Source organism: Narcine bancroftii, chromosome 14, assembly GCF_036971445.1.
Source record: "Narcine bancroftii isolate sNarBan1 chromosome 14, sNarBan1.hap1, whole genome shotgun sequence".
In the NCBI taxonomy this organism is placed as follows: Eukaryota; Metazoa; Chordata; class Chondrichthyes; order Torpediniformes; family Narcinidae; genus Narcine; species Narcine bancroftii.
The window spans coordinates 11,348,099-11,372,904 of NC_091482.1; the positions used below are offsets into that span (position 1 = coordinate 11,348,099).

Sequence of the window (24,806 nt, forward strand, 5' to 3'; positions counted from 1 at the left end):
TTGGAAGAAGACAGTGATAAACGCTGACCTTGTTCCAGTGCAACATGCTTCCCCCTGGGGTAGCATCAGTCCCAGAAAATAATGGATCAGTGATCCAAGGTCAGCACTTGGTGACGGTAAAGGGACATGAGGAGAAATGAGAAAATGTAGTCTAAATTTGAGAAGCAGAGCGGTTGAAGAAGGGCAAGTGTAGCTTTCCTGTCGCTGAAGTAGACCATCCCCAAATATGGGCAGATGAGAAATCCCATCATTTCTTGCGCCAATTTGGGGATTTTAAACAGTTGCCAATCTGAAAACACTATGATCCCAAGCCACTAACTTTTAATTGGACCTCAGATTTTAAATTTAGACATACAGCACAGTAACACTGCCAGACTGAGACCACCTGCAAATTGGAGGATCAGCATCTAATCTTCCATCTGGCCACCCTCCAACTGGATGGTATTAACATTGGCTTCTCCATTTCCTGTCATCCCCCCCCCACCCCACACACAACTTTTCCCAATGCCTCCTTTTCCCTCTGTCTCCTTTCACAGAGCCAAAAACAACCTCCCTCCCCAATTAATTCTCCACTTATCACATCCAATTAATACCTTTTATCTGTTACCCTCCCTTTCCCCAGCCTTTTAACACAGACCCCCTGCTTTTTACTCATCCCTTGAGGAAAGGGCCAGGCCCAAAAGGTCAGTGATATATCTTTACTCCCTCTGGACACTGCGAGACCGGCTGAGTTCCTCCAGCATTTGTGTTTTTACTTAATCCTATTTCAATTATTGTGGACTGTCCATTCTATTAAATGAAAGGAGTCTCACATTATTAGAGGAGTCCCTTAACTAATAGTTGAGAGACTGACACCAAGTATTATGCATTTTAAATGGCAATCATTCAGTTGATTCTGCACTGGGCAAACCAAATCCCAACTGTGCCTGACAATGGAACAATTCATAACCTTGAAAACCAGTTTCCTCCCACCCTTTAAAACGTATTAGGGGTTGTTGGCCAATTGGGCGGCACAGGTTCGTAGACTGAAAAGACTGCAGAGTATGTCTAAATGTTTTAAAAATTAAATTTAGGGGAGCGGCGTGATGCTGGTGCGGCAGGACAAGGCGATAAGAAACATGGGCAATGCATTGAAAATATGATTTTCTTTTTGAATCAAGCTCTGAAAAGAAGACCAAATTGGAGGACCTTTGGGACCAGGATTAGTTGAAGCAAGGTGGGTGAATATCAAGATTGAAAAATGGCCATTGGCAGAAGGGAAGGGAACCTGGTGGAACAGAGGGGAGTTGTGGAAAGATAGACAGTGAGGAGAGGTTTGGCTAAAGAGGGGGGGGGGGGGGGAATATCAGAGGAAGGGAGAGGTGGGAAAATAGAATACGGGGCACTCAGTCCATTTATGATTAGAAGGGAGGTTGGAGTTTGTGTGTCTAATCTGCTCTCCAAGTGTCTTGGGCCTTGGAGATTTTACCATAAGCCCGGGAACTGGTGTGGAACAGCTGACCCTCATCAAAGGTCAGATGCTGGCATCTTCCCCTCCTCAGAGAAAAAAGTAGTTCTCAACGCTGTGGCTGTATTTGTAAAGTGTGGAGAGGCAGGATTGGGTCAATGTTAGTCAGCACATGAGGCAAGGGAGGACAAAGAACAAATCAAACCAATGACTACAATTTTATAGAAAAACACCTTTTATTTTATGTTGATAAAGCTCTTCATACATTGCAATTTTCCTAAAAGAAAACCATTTACAAGCAGTTCCAGAGATAAATTTGATTCGGTTAACAACATTCTTGCACTGCCTGGATGACCTTTGGTCAACTTTACAAACACACTCAAGCAAAGGTCCACTTGACATATTGTTTACACTGTGTGCCCCAAACAGGACAAGTCCTTGATTGGTCTGAGTGATTCACAATGCCCACACAATTCCTTGCAGTTCAGAACAAAAAGTGCACAAGAGGGCAAGGTGTGGAGAGCAGACCGAGAGTCTGTAAACCCCAGAAGAGAAACGCAAAACCAAAGCCAAATGCAAATAGTTTTAATTGGAACAAAATATTTAAATAAAGTCAGTCTTTCCCCAAACCGATTGATTCTCTCCAGCAAGTTTTTCTCTGTAAATTTGTGCCTTAATGTTAAAAAAAATAGCGGCGCTGTTTAACATTTCACTGAGATCTTGCAACGCGCTATTCAACAGGAAAGCTCATCTCTGCTTGGGTTAAAACGCACATTAGGTCCCGTTTCAACAGGTTCCTTGTCAGAGGGAAGGTAGCACACAGGACGCCACAATGACTTAGCAGTGCAAATCAGATCGTTTACATGTACAGTTTATGTCTTGCTCAACACGAACTTGAGCTATGATCTTCCCAAGTTCATAGCAGCAACTCTGCGGGGAGGGGCGGGGGAGAGGGGGGGAAAGAGAAGTGGAGGCTGAAGTTTGTAGAAATCAAGCCTAACTCTCCACTCCAAGGCCCACTTCAAGCCAACGTCACAGAGTTTAACATCTCCCTGCATGCCCTTTAAAAAGGACACCAATTAAAAACATCAAAATAATGAGGATTAATTTTAGAAATATTTAAAAAATAATTTCCACTATCAAGTTATACAAGGCCCGTTTAATCTTGAAGGATTAACAACTTTCCAGATCATTGGTTTATTTGAGGGCCACGTGAGGAACATTGGGCGCTCAATCCATTTAGGACAGATTCAGCAGTAACTACAGGTTAGTACTTTCCATCGGATTTACGATCCTATGGGAGATTTTTCTTTGTAAAGATTAGTCCCTCAATTTGTGTTAAATGCCCCAAAAAGGGGTAAGGTTCCGGGTTTCTTTTTCATAAATGTCTGCAATTACTCCAAAGGGGGAATGAACCATTTTAACACTGTTCTTACCAAAGAGTTTCCGCTCGTATTCAATGAGTTGCCTCCAGAAGCCCACGTTGGGCCGAATGATGGGGCGGCGGGATTTGACCCAGTTATGAGCCTCCAGCAGGGAGATCTTGTGGAACTTCATCAGGTAGGCGATGCAGAGGGAGGCTGACCTGCTCACCCCGGCCACGCAGTGCACCAGCGCCGAACCGTGCTTCTTGCTGATGCTGTGGATCTTGTCGGCGATGCTGTCGAAGTACAGGGAGAGCGGGGCATGAGGGAGGTCGGCCACGGGCACCTTGACGTACTCAACCTCAGGCCAGTTGGCATTGGGGATCTCCATGGTGGCGTTGATGATGCAGGTGATGCCCTTGGACAGGACCAGGTTCCTGTTGGCCGCTGCATTGCCGCTGCTGAGGTAGAGGAACGGGGTGATCTGCGCAATCCCACCCAGGACCCCACCAGTCACCAGTCGGGGTTTGGAAGAGGGGCCAGGTGGGGTGCGGTGAAAAAAGCTTTGACTGCGGGAACTCATTGAAGTGCTTCCTTAACAGTTGTCTGTAACGGGATGTCAGATAGCCTGGGATCTGACTGCAGGAATCACGCTTCCTGCCACACACCTTCTCGCCTGCTCATTTTACTGGACCTGCAAAACAGTTTTCAAGGACATTATCAAACCAGCCAACAGGAGTAACTGAGACATCTGTAAAACTACCTTGACTGCCACCTCCCCCATTTTCAGATTTTGAAAATCCGCTGAATGGCCCACCAAGAGAAGGAAACACCACAGATACTGGAATCTTGAAAGAACAAAGCTGGAGGAACACAGCAGCACCATGGTTTAACATTTCAGGTTAGGACTCTTTATTGAGACCAAACTAGGAAGAGTTGGAGTGGGGGGGGGGGGGGGAAAGAGAGGGGGAGTACAGAGGGAATGGGGAGAAGGGGTGAAGGGGTGGAGAGAACAGGGGGAGTACAAAGGTAACAGAGAGGAGGGGGAGAGGGGGAAAGAGTAAGTGGAGAGAGGGAAAGAGGGATGGGGTGAGAAGGAGAGGAAGGGTGGGGGGTGTTGGAGGGAGAAAAAGGAGGGGGGAAGGGGGGGAGAAAAGGGTGATACTACCTCCCTCAGCTGTTAACTCCTGGGTCAATTTGGACTCCCCCATAACCGGGATGAAGCGTTCACACTGGCAGGTGAAAAGGCAAATTGCCGGTTAATTCCCAATTTCAAGTGCTGATCGAAGACCATAAGAATTGGAGCAAAAATAGACCATTCAGCCCATCTAGTCTGCCCTGACATTTAATCATGAGCTGGTCCATTGCCCCACTGCCTGGCCTTCTCCCCATAACCTTTGATGCCCTGGCTAATCAAGAACCTGTCAACCTTTGTTTTTAATACATTAAATGACCTGGCCTCCACAACTTCCACAGATTTACCACCCATTGGCTGAAGAAAATCCCTCGGCATTTCTGTTCCTCAAGTTCTGCCCTCGTCCTAGATTCTCTCACTCTGGGAAACAAGCTTTTCTACATTTGCTTTGTCTATTCAAAATGTTTCTATGACATCTCCCCTCATTCCAATGAATACACGCCACGAGCTGTCAAATGCTCCTCACAGATCAAAGTCTGAGGTATTTGGCAGGTTCTGCCAGCTCCAAGCCACAACAGTTCAGCTGGGGATGGGCGCTATAACATTTTCGGGCAAGTTGGAATCTTTCCCAACAAGCCCGTTTGGCTCACCTCGAGAAATTCTGAATCAAGACAAATTTTACAGTCCATTCAGTTTCTGCTGTATTCGACCTCTATCTCAAGACATCACCACCGAGGATTTATGACCTCACCAGTCCTTCAGAGCAGTTGGGAGGATTTACTTTCTTGAACCTCTTGGACTCAAAGTGCTGCACTCTTAAACAAAATCGTACAGCAAGTTATTATGCAGAAATGATCATTTATCCACCTTCAGAAACAAACATAATTCAAAGGGAGAAATGATGACTGTGAAGCTTCCTGAACATTTGTGGGCTGATCACAAAAACCATGTTAAAACTTACCTAATTTGTGATTTCCGATCATATTTTAAGTCTTCTTGTAATATTGCCCACAAAGCAAGCTGCTTTGGTTGGCCCAACGTGGCGGGGCATGCACTCAGTGCGGGTCCTATGCAAATGTTGCCAGAGGATGGAAGGCATTTAAAAGGTATGGTTGAGGATTTTCTTGGCAACTACAGAGCATCAAACCACACCCAGCTGACTGACAACATGCTTCAAACCTCCAAAACTAGGAGATGCAACAGGCCACTGAAAATTCAGTTTCTGCATTTGCACTTGGACATCTTCCCAACTGATCTTGGTGCAGTCAGTGACGGACACGGTGAAAGGTTTCACCAAAACAGGCGGTATCAGGGCAACATCAATGCTGGCCAACTATTGCTGGACACTGACACAAGAGGCATCAGATGGTGAGTACAAATGAACATCAGCGGCAGAACATTTTTAGGTCAGTTGAACTAACTTAATGTGTCAGCGTCAAATAGGCAATTATGCTGAATTCATAAAAGTTGATTTAATGTTTTTCCTACACCAAACAGCAAATCTGAAATTATCTTGGTGTTCAGCTTGAAGTTGTCAATCACAATCCTCATGAACCTTTTGAAAAAAATTTGCTGTCCAGTGTAATGAAACAAAAGCTCAAAAGGAAACTTGAAGCAGTGGCCAAAGAATCTCATTCAAAATGTCATGCCCACCAAGCCAGATTAATTCTACAATAAATCATAATATTAAAAAGTAGCAACAAAGCAAGTTCCGATGGAAAATCATGGGAGCGTTTTCAGAACTTTGCAGCCAGGGGTCAGAATAGTGACCGACAGCGTAGGGGCACTGGCAACATGGGCCAAATATTCTGTTTGCCTCAGGTTATTTATTGGAAATTTTGAATGTGGTTCTGACCAGAATAATGTGAACAGTTAGCTGACTGTCGTGGGAGGTTGGAAAGAAGGGATTCGTGCTTTAGATCCGAAATTTTAAGTGCTGAAAACACGCAGGTCATGTGGCATCTGGAGAGAAGAAACAGTTAAGGTTTTGGGTCAAAATCCGGAAAAAGAAAACAAGCTGGTTTTGAGATGAAGGGTGAAGGACGTTGGTTGTGATTATCCCTCGAGTTTATCTGTTGACCAGAGCGAAGACTGTATTTGTCGCACTCCAAGAAGGTCACGACACTTTCCAAATCAACCAGCTAGTCCCAATGGCATGAAAACCTCGACGATTGGAGCTGATGGATTTGTTGCAGCTTTTATCCTCCTTCACAGCCATCAAGTTTGAAGTAACTTTGTCCACCTGTTCCACCATTAAGGACTTGATTGGATTGTTCTTTGTCAGGGACCTCACCCTCGACCTTACTGCCATGGGTGACCCTACCAGGAGCAGAGCTCCAGATGGCATCGATCTCGGGATCACACAAGGTGACAATCCACGGAGAAGGGTGAAGGATGGGAGGTGCGTGGCGTGATGGCGTAGGCAAGAAACGTAGGAAAACATCTCTCCCAACAGATTAAGGAAAACCCCGTTTTTACAATAACTTTCTAACAGTATAAAAGTTTTCTAAAAGTCTATGAGAAGAAATAAACATGAACACTAGAACTCAAACAACAAAGAAACCAATTTTAAAACAGTTGGTAAGTCTGGAAGAGGTGAGGCCTACCTTGGAGCCTGGAGACTTGGGCGGAAGAGCAGTTGTTCCCAACCACAGGGGTCACAATGCCTCTCTCAGCCTCCTGCCAGGGTATTGGAGCAGCTCATTGGAACCGGCTCAAGAGTTCCGAGTGATGTCATTTGGAACGTGCGGGGTTTTCGAAACCTGCACGTGACTGTTTGAGTACACGATTTTTACTGAATTTTGACTCGACTACACCTGATAATTTTCTCGTTCTTCATTTCGCACTGTTGCACAGTTCGCTACAGTATTAAGCACAGGTTTCTACTGGCAAGTGAACTCTGACCTTTTGCTGGCATTAGCTACCCAGTGCATTACACCCTGTGCCCGTGCCAAAGTATCTATTGATCTTGGCAGCTCATTGCCAAGCCAGAGTTGAAACCTGAACTTCAGCCAGAATCTCTTCCAGGTCGCATACCAGAGCTCTTCCTCCTCAACCCTTCATCACCGCCATTCAGTTTGGCTGATCCATGCCAATCTTCAGACCCCACACAAGGAATCTTATTCCCTTCTCCTGCCCCTAACAACAGTTGTCATTCATCTTTTCACCCTATGCACTCCCAACAGTCTCTCCTGCAGCCCACAGACATTCTACTCCCACCCCCAACAGCAGTGACACTTGGTTGGAGAAACTGGAATCCGCATACTATCCCACCAGGAAGGCTGCAAGTGGCTTATGTTAAAGCTGGGAAAAGATGTTGAGAGGACCTCAATGACCCAGTCAGGGGAATTGCGAGTAGTTCCCACAGCGACAGTACCTGACTTGGGCCATTCTGAGTGAAAGATCTCCAGCCTGGCAGATTCAGAGCCTGTTTTGTTTGACTTGGGACATCATTCTTTTAACTTGTCTCCCATGAGGCAGATGGGGAGTCGCCACTTTGTCCAGCGCCCCTCATGGAAACCTACAGCACCTGGTGGGGCAAATGGATTGCAAGGGTGCAACTGTACATTTCCAATAACACATTCTGAACTCCAAACCAGGTAAAACCAAGGATATGAGCAGTTGAGGAAAATTTTCAAAGAAATATTTTGTAATGCTCAATAAAAATATATTCCGGTGCTGAAAAAGGGCAGCAAGGGAGGGAAAAATTAACCGTGGTTAACAAAGGAAATAAAGGAGAATATAAAATTGAAAGCGCAGATGTACAAAGCTGCAAAAAGCAGTGGGAAACTGGAAGATTGGGATAACTTTAAGAGACAACAAGGAGTTAAAAGCGGGTAATAAAAAATGGGAAAAAGGATTATGAAAGTAAATTGGCACAAAATATAAAAACAGAAAGCAAAAAATGTTATAAATATAAAACGGAAGAGGGTGGCCAGAGTTAACATTGGACCCTTGGAGGATGAGAAAGGAAAACTGGTAGCAAAAAAATGAGGAAATGGCCAAGGCATTGAACAAATATTTTGTGTCAGTCTTCACGGTGGAAGACATGTCCAGCATGCCCAAGTGCGGAGTTAAGGATGCGAATGTTGGGGAGGGCCTTGATAAAATAATTGTTACTAAGGAAGTAGTGATGGAGAAACTAATGGGACTAAAGCCAAACAAATCACCTGGTCCTGATGATATGCATCCAAGGGTTCTGAAGGAAATGGCAGAAGTTATAGTTGATGCATTGGTGGTCCTATACCAAAATTCCTTGGATTCTGGGCAGGCCCCGGCAGACTGGAAGACAGCAAATGTCACGCCACTTTTTAAGAAGGGATGTAGGCAGAAGACTGGAAATTATCGGCCAACTAGCTTGACGTCTGTAGTTGGAAAAATGCTTGAAGCCGTCATTAAAGATGAAATAGTGAAACTTTTGAACATAAGGGTTCAATCAGGCAGATGCAGCATGGTTTCAGAAAGGGAAGATCTTGTTTGACAAACTTGTTAGGATTCTTTGAGGATATAATGGGTGCGGTGGATAGAGGGGAACAGGTTGATGTGTATTTGGATTTCTAGAAAGCGTTTGATAAGGTGCCGCACAAGAGACTTATCAGCAAGTTACAGGAAAGTGGAGTCCGGGGAAGTATATTGGGCTGGATCGAAAATTGGTTGTCTGACAGGAGGAAGAGAGTCGGGATAAGTGGGAGTTTTTCAGGTTGGCAGAGAGTGGTAAGTGGGGTGCCGCAGGGGTCAGTGTTAGGCCCACAACTGTTCATCATTTACATTGATGACTTGGAGGAGGGGACAAAATGTGGTGTAGCCAAGTTTGCGGATGACACCAAATTGAGTGGAAGAGCAAATTGTAATGAGGATGTGGAGAGTCTGCCGAGGGACATAGTTAAGCTGGATGAGTGGGCAAAGGTCTGGCAGATGGAGTACAATGTTAGTAAGTGTGAGGTTATCCACTTTGGCAAGAAAAATAAAAGAGCTGAATATTATTTAAAGGGTGAAAAACTACAGCATGCTGTTGTGCAGAGGGACTTGGGAGGGCTTGTGCATGAATCGCAAAAAGTTAGGTTGCGGGTGCAGCAGGTTATTAAGAAGGCAAATGGAATGTTGGCCTTCGTCGCTAGAGGAATTGAATTCAGGAGTAGGGAGGTAATGTTGCAACTGTATAAGGTAATGGTGAGACGGCACCTGGAGTACTGTGTCCAGTTCTGGTCTCCATATTTGAGGAAGGATATACTGGCTTTGTAGACAGTCCAGAGGAGGTTTACTAGGTTGATCCCTGGGATGAAGGGGTTGACTTATGATGAAAGATTAAATCATCTAGGATTGTATTCGCTCGAGTTCAGAAGAATGAGAGGAGATCTTATAGAAACATATAGGATTATGAAGGGTATAGATAGGATAGATGTAGGAAGGGTTTTTGAGCTGGCTGGGGAAACTAAAACGAAAGGACACAGTCTCAAGATTCGGGGGAGTAGATTTAGGACGGAGATGAGGGAAAAATAGTTTTTCCCCAGAGAGTAGTGAATGTTTGGAATTCTCTATCCAGGGAAATGGTTGAGGCTGCTTCATTAGACATATTTAAAATTCGGTTAGATAAATTTTTACATGATAGAGGAATTAGGTCATAAATTAGATCAGCCATGATCTTATTGAATGGCGGGGCAGGCTCGATGGGCCATTTTTGGCCTACTCCTGTTCCTGTTATCTATGTTTGTTTATACCTTCTCTCAAATGTAGCAAGAAGAAGAAGAAAAAGAAAAATTTTTTTTTTTTTTTAAATGGAAGGAATTTTTGTCTTTGCTGAGGGAAACAAAGCTTGCTGAGTGGCATGGTCAGCGCCGGCAATGGGGGCTAGGCTGTCTGTAGGAATCTTGTACATTCTCCCCATGTCTGCGCGGGTTTCCTCCGGGTGCTCCAATTTCCTCCCACCGTTCAAAACTTACCGGGGGGGGTGTAGGTCAATTGGGTGTAATTGGGCTTGTGGGCCGAAAAGGCCTGTTACCGTGCTGTGGGTCTAAATTAAAAATTTTAAACCCTGCCAAGGTGAAGAAAACAGGAGGACCTGAAGGAAGCAGTGTCAAGTTGAGAAGTTAATGAGCTTTAAAAGTACAACCCCATGCAACCACCAAAAAAAAAGGAAAATAAATAGGCATAAAATAAGGAATTGGCACACCTCGTCATTAGTTCGCCAATCACAACACACAATCTCAAGCATCTGGAAAATTCACTTTTCTGGCATCTACCAATCCTCTTGGGTGCCGGATACCAGAGATTTTACTGTAAATCTCATGGATCACTTCCCAGAGTTCTGAAAGGGGTGGCTATAGAAAGGAGGCTCTTGCCATCTCCTTCCAACTTCCATGGACTCTTAGAAGACAGCGAGAGAAATAGCGGTGAGAGAAGACAGCAGGCAAGGGATAGAGTGTGTATGTTGTTTCAATGTATCACTGCAATAAAAGGAACTTCGAACTCCTGGCCCGTGAGCTGAACTTCTTTGGTGGGAAAAGTGCTGGGATCTATAATGAAGGGGGTAATTACAGGACACCAGGATGAGGAAGAGACAGCATGGATTCGTGAAAGGAAGAACACTTCTGACGAATATGCCGATGATACAATGAATCAAAAGGGAAATGGGGATAAAACATGATTAGATTCCAGCTCCCAGTCTTACTTTCTTAATCATTCATCCCATCATTACACATCCTACCTACCACACTGGGGCAAACAAAAATTGCCTACATGAATTTGCCACAGATATTAAAATACCTGCACCTAAGACAAATAAGAACCATATGTACCTGTTCTGACTTGCCTACAAATTTGACTTAAGGCAGACTTGGGAATGGATCTCGTTCGTAACCCGCGGACAGTCTGTATCTGCTGGTCAAAGAACAGCAGCAATTTCAAAAGGGTGGAAATGTTGGAAAGAGCAAAGCTTGAAAACAGATCTCACTCAGGATTCAGTTCTGCCATGGCTTCAATCCTTGCTTCGTTTGTACTTTCTGAACATATTAATATCCATGTGCATCAGTTTTTCCTTCATTCCCCCCCACCCCCACCACCTACCTTCTGCCAGTGCATTTAGAAACCTCACAAGGTTTGACTTGGTCCTGAAATGGAAAATCATTGGGAAAAAAAAAATCACCAGTTCAAAGACACTTACGTTTTAAGCAGGGACAATCAACAAAATTTGCTGTTACATGGCCAGGTCAAAAAAGGAAAGTGCAGGAATTTTTAGTCAATTCCTGCTCCACGATCCTGCAGGACCCTTGCCAATTTTTCGGGGGAAGCCTGCAGTCTAAGACGCACCGCATATCTCACCTCATGAATCCAACGTCCAGCTGATGATGCATGCCACATAAAAGCACCAGGACCAACACACGCAGGAACTTAAGGTGTGCAGTGTAAACAACCCCAAGGTGAATAATTATATTAAATTTTTCTGACATTGCTGTCTAAATATTCTCAACATTACTACCATATTTTAAATTTTTTTTTTTTTTAAACATACAGCACGGTAACAGGCCCTTACAGCTCATGAGCCCGGGCCGCCCACTTACACCCAATTGACTTACAACCCCCAGTATATTTTAAAGGGTGGGAGGAAATCAGAGCACCTAAAGGAAACCCACACAGACATGGGGAAAACGTACAAACTACAGACAGTGTGGGACTGGAACCCCGGTCCCAATGACTGGCGCGAACCGTGCCCAACGTACAAACTCCCTACAGACAGTGCAGGACTGGAACCCCGGTCCCAATGACTGGCGCGAACCGTGCCCAACATACAAACTCCCTACAGACAGTGCGGGACTGGAACCCCGGTCCCGATGACTGGCTCTAACCGTGCCCAACGTACAAACTCCCTACAGACAGTGCGGGACTGGAACCCCGGTCCCGATGACTGGCGCTAACCGTGCCCAACGTACAAACTCCCTACAGACAATGCGGGACTGGAACCCCGGTCCCGATGTCTGGCGCTAACCGTGCCCAACGTACAAACTCCCTACAGACAGTGCGGGACTGGAACCCCGGTCCCGATGACTGACGCGAACCGTGCCCGACGTACAAACTCCCTACAGACAGTGCGGGACTGAAACCCCGGTCCCGATGACTGGCTCTAACCGTCCCCAACGTACAAACTCCCTACAGACAGTGCGGGACTGGAACCCCGGTCCCGATGACTGGCGCTAACCGTGCCCAACGTACAAACTCCCTACAGACAGTGCGGGACTGGAACCCCGGTCCCGATGACTGGCGCTAACCGTGCCCAACGTACAAACTCCCTACAGACAATGCGGGACTGGAACCCCAGTCCCGATGACTGGCGCTAACCGTGCCCAACGTACAAACTCCCTACAGACAGTGCGGGACTGGAACCCCGGTCCCGATGACTGGCGCTAACCGTGCCCAACGTACAAACTCCCTACAGACAGTGCGGGACTGGAACCCCGGTCCCGATGACTGGCGCTAACCGTGCCCAACGTACAAACTCCCTACAGACAATGCGGGACTGGAACCCCGGTCCCGATGACTGGCGCTAACCGTGCCCAACGTACAAACTCCCTACAGACAGTGCGGGACTGGAACCCCGGTCCCGATGACTGGCGCTAACCGTGCCCAACGTACAAACTCCCTACAGACAGTGCGGGACTGGAACCCCGGTCCCGATGACTGGCGCTAACCGTGCCCAACGTACAAACTCCCTACAGACAGTGCGGGACTGGAACCCCGGTCCCGATGACTGGCGCTAACCGTGCCCAACGTACAAACTCCCTACAGACAGTGCGGGACTGGAACCCCGGTCCCGATGACTGGCGCTAACCGTGCCCACCCCTCAACTTTTTGACAATTGCAAATATTCCATCCACTTTGCAATGCAGACAGGTGTTTTTTTTTAAAGTAAAAAAAGACCTGTCTAATGATATTGACAGAACCATCAAATTCAACATTTTAAAAAGTTAAAGCTGAGGCACTCGCTGTAATTTTCTTGTTGCTTTGCTCAAAACAGATAACAAGGTCAGAATGAGGTCAGAAGTAGAACCTAACAAGACAAACACTGGTTACCAATGTTCGTTATTACAAATTAATAATTCATTCAGCCGTTTCAATATTTATACACTGGTTCCAATTCCAGCTTTTTTTTATCCAATAGAATTGTTTTTTTCCCTATGGCAATGAACTTATCGTTTGAAAGATTCCAGCTTTAAAAAGATTCAGGTGTTGAAATTCAACCCCAGTAACACATGTTAAAACTGTGCTATAATAAAAGGTGCAAACTTTTGAAATTGAGCCCTGCTTTTGAAATTCTATTATTGACAGGCACAACACGAGTATTTAAATGTCAGGGCATTTCTAAAGCTCTAATCCTCATTCTCGGCATCAGCCAATAAACTGTGCTGTCGTGGGGAGGGAGTTTGGCACAAACTGGTTTGGAACAGCATTGATGCAAGGCAGCTTTCTAGGTCACTGCTTGGGAAATTGGTCTCGACTTGCAAGGCAGAAATATACAGAGGCAGAGTTGTTAGCTCAGCCTGCGACATCACGGGCACCCTTCTCCACTCCATTGAGGACATCTACAAGGACCCTGTTGTTCGGGTTCGTGTGGGTACAAAGCGCACGTTTATTTCAGGGATGGAATTGAGACAACAGGGTGGATACGTCAAGTAAACTGCACATACACAATACGCAGTGGGTAAATATACACTTTCAGATGACGAGGAGAAACTGGGGAAGTTACAAGAGCATTCAACAATCAGATCAAGATATTATGTGTGCCCCCACCCCTTGACCGGTACGGACACGTCTCTGCTACCTATCCTCGAGACTCACCCCAACCCAGTACAGAAGGTGATATTTACATGCCTCGAGGAATTCAAAGAGGCAGAACAAATGGGGACATGGTCCTTTATAGTTCTGGGGGGTCAGTGTGGGCCCTGTTGGTTGCTGTGGCCAATGGTTCGAAGCCAAGTGCAGGGGCTCACCAGGGGTGAACTGAGGTGATTCACCTGGGCCAATTGTAAGGGTCACTTTGATGGCATGGGTGAGTCTTTGACCTTGATTGGCAGGTAGTACGTCCTCTGAACAGGAGCACAGCAGCGCCACTTGGTGGTGGATGCTGCCTTTCTATTATAGACCCCCCCCCACCTGCTACCATCCGGGATAAAGGGTCAGGAGCCTGAAGACGAGCACTCAGCTGCCCAAGGACAGCTTCTTCCCCTCCACCATCAGATTCCTGACTGATCAGTGAACCTCACTTTGTCTTTTTCATGCACAATTTTATTTATTTTGAAATGTGGTTTTTAGAAATATTTGCTGCCACAAAACAATGAGTTTCCTGACACATTTGTGACGTTCTGATTCACATTTCTGTGCCTTGCAAGTCTTTGCAAAAGCTCCAAATGTCACAGAGTTACTTTACAGTCCAGCTCAATCGAGAACAAATACAATCCTGGAAAGAACCCTTTTGAAACAGGACTTTGACAGGGCCTGCTAAATCACAACTGCAATGAAATCAGATTCTGTGGAGAGACGGCAGTGCACCATTGAAGTGCCAAGGGTTCAGCCCTGTCCCCCAACTAAGTGCTGGCAAGCTGAGGGGTCCTTTGAACCCCTGGTTTCAAAAGCCAGAAGAGGAGGCGAGAGCCTTGGCTTCTGTCAGTGAGGGCTCTGCCATAATGGCTGCTACAAGTTCAAGTCGTCTTTATTTGTTCCTGTAAAACCATCCACAGTTTTAAAAAAAATGAGACAACAGTGATACATAAAAACACAAAACAATAAAAACAGTCCAGCAGCACCAGATCCAAAGAGGCTGCTGTGAGCAACTGCTGCGCGGCCATCTTGGGTTCTCATCTTACTAACAACTGACCCTTACTAGTCAGGTGGAGACAACCTCAGACATTGCAGTGCAAGCTCATGGACTCCCCCGAGCAGGAGATCCATCCACAGCCCAGCAGGACCCCCCCCCCCCAACCTCAGAGTTGGGGGCTCTCCGAATCAAGCATGTTCCTTCCTGGACGGCCCATTTGCATTCCCCACCTAATGAGGATGCAGTGCCCGTGTCCACTCACTACCACCTGGGCTCTCATACCCTGCCCACGATGGCCAACGAGCTTCTGGTGCTGAACCCTGGACAATGGTTAACGTTTAAACAGGCATGGGCCCACAGCGACAAGTGGCCGGCTTCTGGATGCAGCAGGTTGTCCCAGTGCCTGCACTAGATATTCTACAGCTGCCATCTTCTCATTTCCACATCCTCTCACCCTCCCCCCCCCCCCCAAACACCATTTGTTCTTGCTACCCTTTTCCAGAGAACAGGCTACAACTGCCTAAAACTGACAATATTTACTTCAATCCCCTCATGTCCTGCTTGACAAGCAACAGATTTACTGCAGGATGCAGATTCCAGCAGCATTTGGCATCTCATTATCTTCTTCCTTTGGTCGTTGTTTTACTCCAGTTATTTCAGAAGAAATTTTTTTTGTTTTGAACCAATATCCATTTTCGGTTCCAACACAATTATTTCATTTTAAAAGAAATGCAATTTCCTGTTTAATAAACAGTTTAAAAGACAAAAGACAGTGCAAAATGTAAAGTAATTTGGAAAAAAAAATCTGTTTTGTAGTCCTTAATTATAAAGTTCACTTTAATCAGGCAATTCCCCTAACTTACAAAATTTAAATTCGAACTCCGCTAGCTGGCACCAACCTCTACACTAACCAGGCCGCCATCAAATTAAACGCCTCCCCCAAATTTACAGATAAAGTCTTACTAATATACTTAATACCTGTACTGATAAAGACTCTTACTAGGCAGGGATTAGGGAGACACTTTCCGAGAATCGCCCCGGGGCAAGCAGCATCAACCAGCTGTTCATCCTGGGCACCGCCATTTCATTCAAACACTCGCTGGAAGAACTTGGTGAGAGAATAAGAGCCGTTGGATGTTCTGGGCGCGAACCTCTCAACAAGACTCAGACAGGCTGCCACAGAGCAAAAGGGAGCAGGTGAAAGGCCATCTCCATTCTCAACAATGGTGGGGCGCAGCAAACAGCCAATTACACAAGCGTTCAAACAGAAGGGCTGGAAGAATGATCCATCTTTATTTCCTCTCAAGGCAGGGTCGTTGATTACTGCAGGAGTGGTTAATGGGCAACACCGTCTCTGAACTACATGCTGTTAGGCTTTAAAAAAAAACCCTTAATTTGAACACGTGGATTTCTGTGACCCTGGTTGATAATAATGAAAAGAAACCAACTTTTCAATGGAATCTCGATCTTGTCATGAACTTTGCTTCCATTTCAAATGGTGCTACAAAGTCAGTTGCAGCCCAATTATTTTACTTATTAAGGTATATCAGGGTAAAAGCCCCTTCCAGCCCATGAACCCTGTGCCACCCAATTTACCTACTGGCCCTGTAGGTTTTTGGACTGTGGGTGCGCCCGGAGAAACCCTCGGGGAAGAACGCACAAACTCCTTACAGACAGCGCTGGATTTGAACCCGGGCCACTGGTGCTTGCACTAACATTGTGTTAACCACATGGTCCTTCATTTCTATCAGTTCTATACCACAGCCTGATCAGTTCGTGCCGACCAAGCTAGTCCCATTTGGCCCATACCTAACCCTAATCTACCCACTCACCTGCCCAAACGTCGGTAACCATGTGAGTCTCATCCATTTACAAGGTGGACCACTGGGGACCAAGCACTCAGAGGGAATGTCAGTCTGGTGCGAATCAACAAGGCACCTGCTGCATTACTGTCATGGCAGCTCAAAGCAGATTTTAAACTTTGGGAGTGCTGGACGAGTGCCAATACACAACTGTGGCTCACCACCTACACACTCACTGGAGGCCAATGCCTGTTGCCGGGCAACATATTGGGCTGGGTGACTAATTCATCTATTACTGCCTAACCCGCAGGCAGCTTGTACCGAGGGAGGATTATCAGGGTCATGGGTGCCCTGCATCAATTAGTGAAACAAAAAGAGAGACAGGTTTATTCTCAGCTCATTAAAACAACAGCACACTTGCAAAATGTTAGGCAGGAGCCTTGCAGCATGCAGGACATTCTTTCGGTCCAATTTTTCCCAATTAATTGGAACAAGTATTTAATTATTGTATCTTGGTGAAATCTGGAACTCTGCTAATTGTCTCGTTTCCCCAATCACCCGACTTGTGACGTTCAAAATGAAATGAACTCAACAGGAAAGAGGAAGACTTCTCCTCCGGCAAGAAACCACAACAGGAGGCCACAATCCAAAGCTGGACAGCTCGGCCATAGGCTGGAAAACTGTCCCACAGAGGCTGGCGGGAATTCGGAATGTGTGCCCGAAGCCTGGGAGTCTCACTGATAGATAGGTCGAGGGGAAACGCAGCGCTAAGATGGAAAATGGGGTGGAGACGAGAATCACCAGGTGGAACGGGCACAAGAGGGTTAAAACTTGATCCGGTTCGCGTGGCTTTCTCCGCCATTCATTAGTCATTTATCGACTACCATTGCCATTTCCCAGTACAATTCCCTTAATTTCCACTGGATGAGCCCACTGACCGAGCTGCTGGCCAAGCACTCCATAGGTACACCACACTCCAAGGCAGAAATTTCTCCTCTCCACCCTCCCCAGAGGTCGAGACTCCACAGCGCTACCCCCCCCCCACCTCACTGGGGTCAACTTTGCATCCCCCTCACTCCCAGGTTGAGTGTCCTCAGCCCCTACCCCATCCCTCCAGGTTATGGCTCCTCCACCCACCCCCTCAGGTTCAGTTGCCTCAGCCACCTTCTCAAAAGTGCCAACTTAGGTGGACAGTATCTGGCATCAGGCAGGGTACTGAGTACAAAAGTGGCGATCTTTTTTAATTTGTCTGGTTTTTTTCTTCAGACTAACATGAAACTGGTCAAATTTCTGGCCTGTGAGGTATGATTTTACCTACAACAGGAATGTGCACATGGGGTTAGGGTGGCCATTTCCAAATGCAGGGTCGGTGTCAAACAAGTCTAATCTGGAGGCATTAGGGTAACCGCCGGGAGTGGGTGGGGGCACAATCTCTCAGTGGGGTGGGGGTTTGCGGATGGCTTATCTGCCATGAACCTCCGTGCGCCACTATCACCTTTTCCCCCCCTTCCTCCAGTGGAACACACAAATGCACGTGCTTATATCGTGCGCTGACATTAGCTACCACAACAGTCCATTACACCTGCGGCAGACGGCAAGCACTCACAAAGAAACATGGCTGCCCCGGGATGCTGCATTCAACAAGGTAATTGCCCCCCTCCCTTGCCCTCTTCACTCTGCTCCCATCGGGGAAAAGGTACAGGAGCCTAAAGACGAGCACTCAGTGGCACAAGGACAGCTTCTTCCCCAGTGCCATCAGATTCCTGACTGATCAATGAACCAAAGGCACTGCCTTTCTTTTCGTAAACTAATATTTTTTCTTTATGTATGTTTGCATCATGATGCTGTTGCAAAACACCAAATTTCATTATAATAAATCCTGATTCTGAGATTTCAGTATTCTCCTTTCTGTCATAAAAACAAACCTCGCTTTTCTTCCTGCTCTCCCAAAAACTATTCAGTCACCGAGTTTGGTTCCACAGTTGGGCGCAGCGGTTAGCGCAGTACCTTTACAGCGCCAGCAATTGGGAATCGAGGTTCGATTCTATAAAGAGTTTGTACATTCTCCCCATGTCTGCATGGGTTTTCCCCGGGGGTTCCAGTTTCCTCCCACCATTCGAAACATACCAGGGGCGTAAATTAATAGGGTGTAAATTGGGCGGCACGGGTTCATGGGTTGAAACGGCCTGTACTCTGCTGGATGTCTGAAAAAAAATGAATTGGTTACATAGCAGTAGAGCAGTGAGGCACTCTATCTTAGGTCCAGGGCAGATAACTTAAGTCAACACATCAGCACAGAACCACGGCGATGATGCTGGTTCGCCGAGCAGAACTTATACTGGGCCCTGCATCCCCCTTCAAATGAGTTGGATTCAGAGATGCAGTTTGAGATCCCTGCATCTCTCCCTTCTTCTGGGGAATGGGCATTCACTATGGGAAAACCTGGAGCTTCCATCACTCCGGAGACTGGCTCTGTCCATCGATTATTTAAACATTGCCATCAGCTGTCAAATGGTCATCGGTGCCTGCGACATCGCCATCCAGCCCCAAACACCGCCCATTACACAACAGGACAAGACCGACGTGGGTGACATGGAGCTGCTACCTCTCAGCCACAGAAAACAGTGTTCAATCCTGATTGCGTGGAGTTTGCATGATTTCCCTTTGACTGCTTGGATTCCCTCCGATAGTTGGCCACCAAAAATTGCCCCTGGCACGTCAGTGAGCGGTAGAAACTCAGAATGGGGAAAAATACGTTGAGGGCAGCGTGAGAATTTTAAAAATGATTAATGTAGGATTAATATAACTGAATGGTTGATGGTCAGCATAGAATCAGTGGGCCAAATGGCCTGTTTTGTATTACTATGAATCACCTTGATCTGGGAAATTGCTCTTGACTTGGACAGATGAAAGAAACCAGAGAATTCAATTTCCCCAGGAATTCCTGCAGCAATTCCAAAAGGAAGCAAAAAGGGGTAAAAGATTAGGTAGCAGGGCTACTGGGCCAGATTAAAACGTTTAGCCTCAATTCAGCTCACAGCACAATTGCGTCGAAGTGACACCGAATCTCAACCTTACCGATAACGAGCTCAGGGCATAATTAAAAACAAATTCATTCAATGCCACAGGAAATTAAATCACTTGGGATGAAACATTTGCAAGTCTGAGACAAGAGATCCTCGGCTGCCCTGGAAATTTAATCCCCGCTCATGACGAGAGCTGGTTTAAATTTGAAATTCCGCATCAAAGGGCCCACCCCCCCACCCCCTCACCCCCTCACCTTGTTCCACTCAATGATTTGAATTTGGAATAAAGAATAAATCCAAGGTTTGGGTTGTTCCAATGTTCAACTGCTCACAACAGACCACTGCAATGATTAATCCTGACCAGGATAAAGCCAAGGGTTAAAGGGGAGTCTAAACCTTGGTCTTATTCACTTCCAGTATCAAAGTTCAATCCTCATCAAGTTCTTGGAAGTCACTATCTCGGAGAATCTTTCCTGGACCCAACACATCAGAATTCGAATTTATTGTCGTGAACAAGTCATGAAATTCAGTGTTTTGCCTCAGCGTCATGGTGTAAACATTCATATTATAACCATCTTACAACATTACTATATAAAATAAAATTAACAATAACAATGAATGAAAAGTAAGGCAGTGCCTTTGGTTCATCGATTATTCACGAATCTGATGGCAGCGGGGAAGAAGCTGTCCTTGTGTCATTGAGACCTCGTCTTTGGACTCCTGTACCTTTTTCTCCCCGATGGTAGCAGAGTGAAGAGAGCATGGTCTGGGTGGTGGGGGTCTTTGAGGATAGAGGCTGCTTTTTTAAGACACCACCTCATGTAGATGTCCTCGATGAGGTGAAATCTGGTGCCTGTGATGCCGCAGGCTGAGTTAACAACCCTCTGGAGTTTATTCTTGTCCTGAGAGTTGACGCCTCCATACCAGGCAGTGATGCAACCAGCCAGAATGCTCTCCACTGTACACCTGTAGAAGTTTACAAGGGTCTTTGGTGACATACCAAATCTCCTCAGACACCTCACAAAGTATAGCTGCTGGCGAACCTTCTTCGTGATTGCATCCTGGTTGACACCCAGGAATTTGAAGTTCTCGACCCTCTCCATTAATGGCATCGTGAAGAAAGCACATCAGAGCCTTTACTTCCTCAGCAGTTTGCGGAGGTTTAGCAGGACACCAGAAACCTTGGCAAACTTTACAGAAGTGTGGTGGCCGAAAGTATGCTGACCGGTTGCATCATGGTCTAGTATGAGGACTCCGGTACCCCTGAGCGGAAAGCCCTGTAAAAGGTAGTAATCACAGCCCAGGACATCACAGACCATTGGAGAGCAGCAGCAATCATCAAGGATCCACACTACCCAGCATACACTCTTCTCGCTGCTGCCGTCAGGAAAGAGGTATCGGTGCCACAAGACTGCACCACCAGGTTCAGGAACAGCTGCCATTCCTCCACCATCAGACTCCTCAACAACAAACTCAATCTGAGACTCGTTTAAGGACCCTTTTGCGCTTTAATGAATTTTTAAAAATCTGTATTGCAGAGTTTGTTCACATTTCTTTATTATTTTGCATGTGTTATGTTGAATAATTTTTTTTTGCATTACCAATAAGTTGTAATTCTGCCTTGCCCACAGGAGAAAGAATCTCAGGGTGGTATGTGATATCATGTACCAACTCTGACAATAAACTTGAAACAAAAGGCTGCACAGTCTTCCCATCCCTCCCTCAAAGCGGTGGTTTTCAAACTGCCCCCTCAACTCACATTCCACTTTAAGTAATCCCTATGCCATCGGTGCTCTGTGATTAGGATTGTGAGTGGAAAGAAAAAGGTTTGGAAAAAAAAAAAATCACTGTTTTAATTGTCCATAATTGACTCGTAGTTTGTACGATTTCATAACTCTTAAAGAAATGACAATTTTTCTCAAGCAAAATATTTCAGCGACAGTTGGGTCGAGAGCAGTGGTTCTCAACCTTCCCACTCACATCCCACCTTAAGCAATCCCTTACCAATCACACCAGGGATTACTTAAAGTGGAATGTGGATGGAAAAAGGTTGAGAATCACTGCTTTAGAGCGTCAGAATCTAAAATGTTATAATGATCAGTGACGAGTAGTTGAATACTGGAACAGGCTAAACCCAGTAATCCAGCAGTTAACCATTATGAATAACATGTCACCCTGACAAACAGGAGCTGCCCGTCCAGATCCTCCAATCTTTTCTAAATACACACCATTGGCGGAGAGCAAAGTTTGAAAAGAGCACGGCTAAAAGAAAATGCAGACAACCAGCTCATTATCTGGTTTAATACATTGAATGTACTGTACTGCAGTTGGAAGGAACATGATGTCACTGGTCGTGAATGGCATCAGACACATTCCTGTTCAATTTATTCACCACACTGAGCCGAGCTGTCCACAAGTGGAACCAACAGCAGGTGCCGGTTCCTCACCACAGGGGCTGTCTGCAAAACCCTAGCAACAGATCACATCCACCACTTCAATCAGCCAACAGCAGACCCCCCCCCCACTGTAACACGCAAACTCTGGTGGATTTGAAAAAGCCATAAAATGAATACCACATCGTCAAAAAAAAGTTTTAAAAAAAAACATGCTCCTACTGCATGGATCGATTTCCCTGTCTGTTTATACCACAACAGACGCAGACCAAAGGCAACACCAACCATTGTAACCTGCACCCATAATAAAGTCTGACTAGTTTCACCTGGGCATATCAAGTACTCCTGACATATCAAAGCACTGTGGGGGAGAAAAAGCTTCCTTGCCATCAAATCAACTGACCCTTTTTTGAAGGAATTTCAAATAAATTGTGCATGTTCTATCCAGGAAAATCTCAAGTCATCTAATCCTAACACCCAGGTCTGTAATTAAGCAAAATAAAATTGTGCTTAGGGCAGGGCACCAAGGGAAGGTGTGGGGAGGGGAGGGGGGGGGGGGCACTACAGAGTTTTTTTTTCCCAGTGCTGGATTTACCATGGTGCAGCTGAACTAGGGCCCCACAATAAATAATTTTTTTTAATTTAAAAGAAATATATGCACACATTCATGCACGTTATCCACTATATATTTGTGCAGGTTTGTCTGTTCTCCATGCAAATCAACATGGAGCACGCTAGAAATGTCCAAGGGGGTTCAGTAGGGGTAACATTTGATGCTGAATGTCATGACAACACTGAGTTTCATCGAATTTAACCGTTAAGGTCATATGAAGTTCCAAAAAAAAAAGGGACTTGGACCAGGGCCACCTCAATTAGTTACAGGGCTGTGCGTCATTCAGGGAAAAAAACAAGTCGCTAAACCCAGTTTTATATGGGCCCAAAAGAGCGAAGCAACATTGGAAGAAGCTCTTCACAAGCCCAGAGATCTAGCAAAGGACAGCAGAGGACCATCTGTCTGGAAACAACCTATTGGAACGAGGCAATGGCAAAAATCAAATTAGATGCACAAGGAACTATTGATGTGGAACCAATCAGTACAAAAGCATCAATTGTTGATGAACTGAAAGCAAAGGTCTTCCCAAAACTCTCTGAAAACCTCCAGAATCACTGGTGGTTGTGTATGAAAGAGCAACATTAGCTTCAAAGAACAATGCTGTCAGTGCCATCAACAAAGCTTTTGCAGAAGCTATTTGGTAATGATCACTGCTAGTTGACACAGTTCCTGATCAGACCCAAGTGGTCAACTATCCCAAAGAGTTTCTAAATTCACTGGAACCTCCAGGATTCCCTCCACATTGTTCAGTCTAAAGGTATAAGCACCAATCATGCTCCTTCGTAACTTGGACCCACCACACCAGTACAATGAAAACAGGACTGGCTGTTATTGAGGCGGCAATACCTTTTGGGTGTGGCAAGGGAGAAGACGTACTCATTCTGAGAATTCCCACTGATATGCCGTTTGAGTTCTAGAGACTGAAATTTCCCCATGGGCCTGAGTTTCGCCGTGAGACGTTGAAGGTAGCTGGACTGCAACTGGAAGAGCCTGGCTTTTCCCACGGGATGTTCACGTGCTGGAAGCCCAACAGTCTTTATGTAGATGTTTCAGGTGGAAACACTAAGAACATTGTTTATTACGAAGCCCTTAGCTGAGAATTGTTTGGCTATGTTTTGCCAGAAGTCAACTTTGATTGGACCATGTTTCTCTGTTGCAAAGAATATTAATGCTGTGTTTGAAAAAAATATATTTATGCAGAATTACCATGAAGTTTTTTGGGTATTTTGTTTCAACCATGTAGTCAACAACTAGGTGTTTCATTTCCCGGGCAACGCTGGGTATCCTGCTAGTATTTAATATAGTTGTGGGATCTGGCCTGGAAGAAAACTGAATTTTTAATCTATTTTTTCACATTCAGCATTTATTGAGTCTTAATGTCTTGAGAGTTAGTCAATGGAAGGGTTGCAGGGGAACCATTGTTGGGATGTGCTTAGGGCATCAGTTGGCCTTAATCTGGCCTTGCAACACCACCTGACTGGCCTATCTTAAATCCAGATGTGCATTGGTTACAGATGGGGGCCTGCACAGTGAAAATTAGCCACATGACTGCAGAACAGAGAGAACTATTGCCCTGATTAATAGCCTCACCTGCAAGTGTCCAGGAACTTGCAACCCAGCCGACTTGCCATCCTTCATAGCTATCTGACCAATGAACCTTCAGAAAAGCCAATTACACAAACACAAAACACAAATGAGCAGCGCGGGAGGCCAAGGCTTGTGTCACAATTACTGCCATTCCAAAATCGACCGTGTCACAATGAACAATGCATTTCATTTGAACGAATAATGAAAAGTACGGTTAGTGTGTGGGTCACTCGCTCATTAACCACCCTCAGAATCCCAAGGGAGACGCACCAACCAAATTTTTTTTAAAAACATGGTTGCTTTCATATTTGGAATTTAATATCTGGAATCCTGAGTAATTTAAAAAGAATTACAAAAATCTGAAATTAACAGGCCAGGACACCTTTCAAATACTTCTCCACATCCAAATTGCGCAAACTGATGTAATATTTCTGACTGGCACCAATCAAAGGTAACTGAACCCTCCACCAGCTGCTTCACATGGCCAGCAAAGCTACTCTGTGTGCAGCGTTCCAAATCTAAATACTTGCAGAGAAATCGAGGCAAATACCCATGTGAAATATCAAGGCCTGCTTCCTCAGGAGATCTCCATAAAGACCCTTCTGGTTGTTCCTTAGAAGGTGACAAAGAGTTGA

General features: G+C 45.6%; 1 protein-coding gene across 5 annotated transcripts; it reads right to left on the reverse strand.

The window, feature by feature from the left end:
• Positions 1–1,664: 1,664 nt before the first annotated feature.
• dusp14 (dual specificity phosphatase 14) lies at positions 1,665–24,278 on the reverse strand. Of its 5 annotated transcripts, XM_069911495.1 has the most exons (3): positions 6,553–6,709; positions 4,597–4,761; positions 1,665–3,505 (listed from the first exon to the last, which is right to left on the reverse strand). In XM_069911495.1, the coding sequence occupies exon 3, from the start codon at positions 3,392–3,394 to the stop codon at positions 2,786–2,788; it is 609 nt and encodes a 202-aa protein (XP_069767596.1). In that variant the 5' UTR covers positions 3,395–3,505; positions 4,597–4,761; positions 6,553–6,709; the 3' UTR covers positions 1,665–2,785. The 5 variants fall into 5 exon arrangements, with proteins under 5 accessions (XP_069767596.1, XP_069767597.1, XP_069767599.1 ...); XM_069911496.1 differs by lacking the exons at positions 4,597–4,761; positions 6,553–6,709 and adding an exon at positions 24,175–24,278; XM_069911498.1 differs by lacking the exons at positions 4,597–4,761; positions 6,553–6,709 and adding an exon at positions 7,323–7,541.
• Between the last annotated feature and the right edge of the window lie 528 nt (positions 24,279–24,806).

Coding starts and splice junctions, on each gene's coding strand:
- dusp14 (XM_069911496.1), bottom strand. CDS start 3,394: ATGAGTTCCCGCAGTCAAAGCTTTTTTCACCGCACCCCACCTGGCCCC.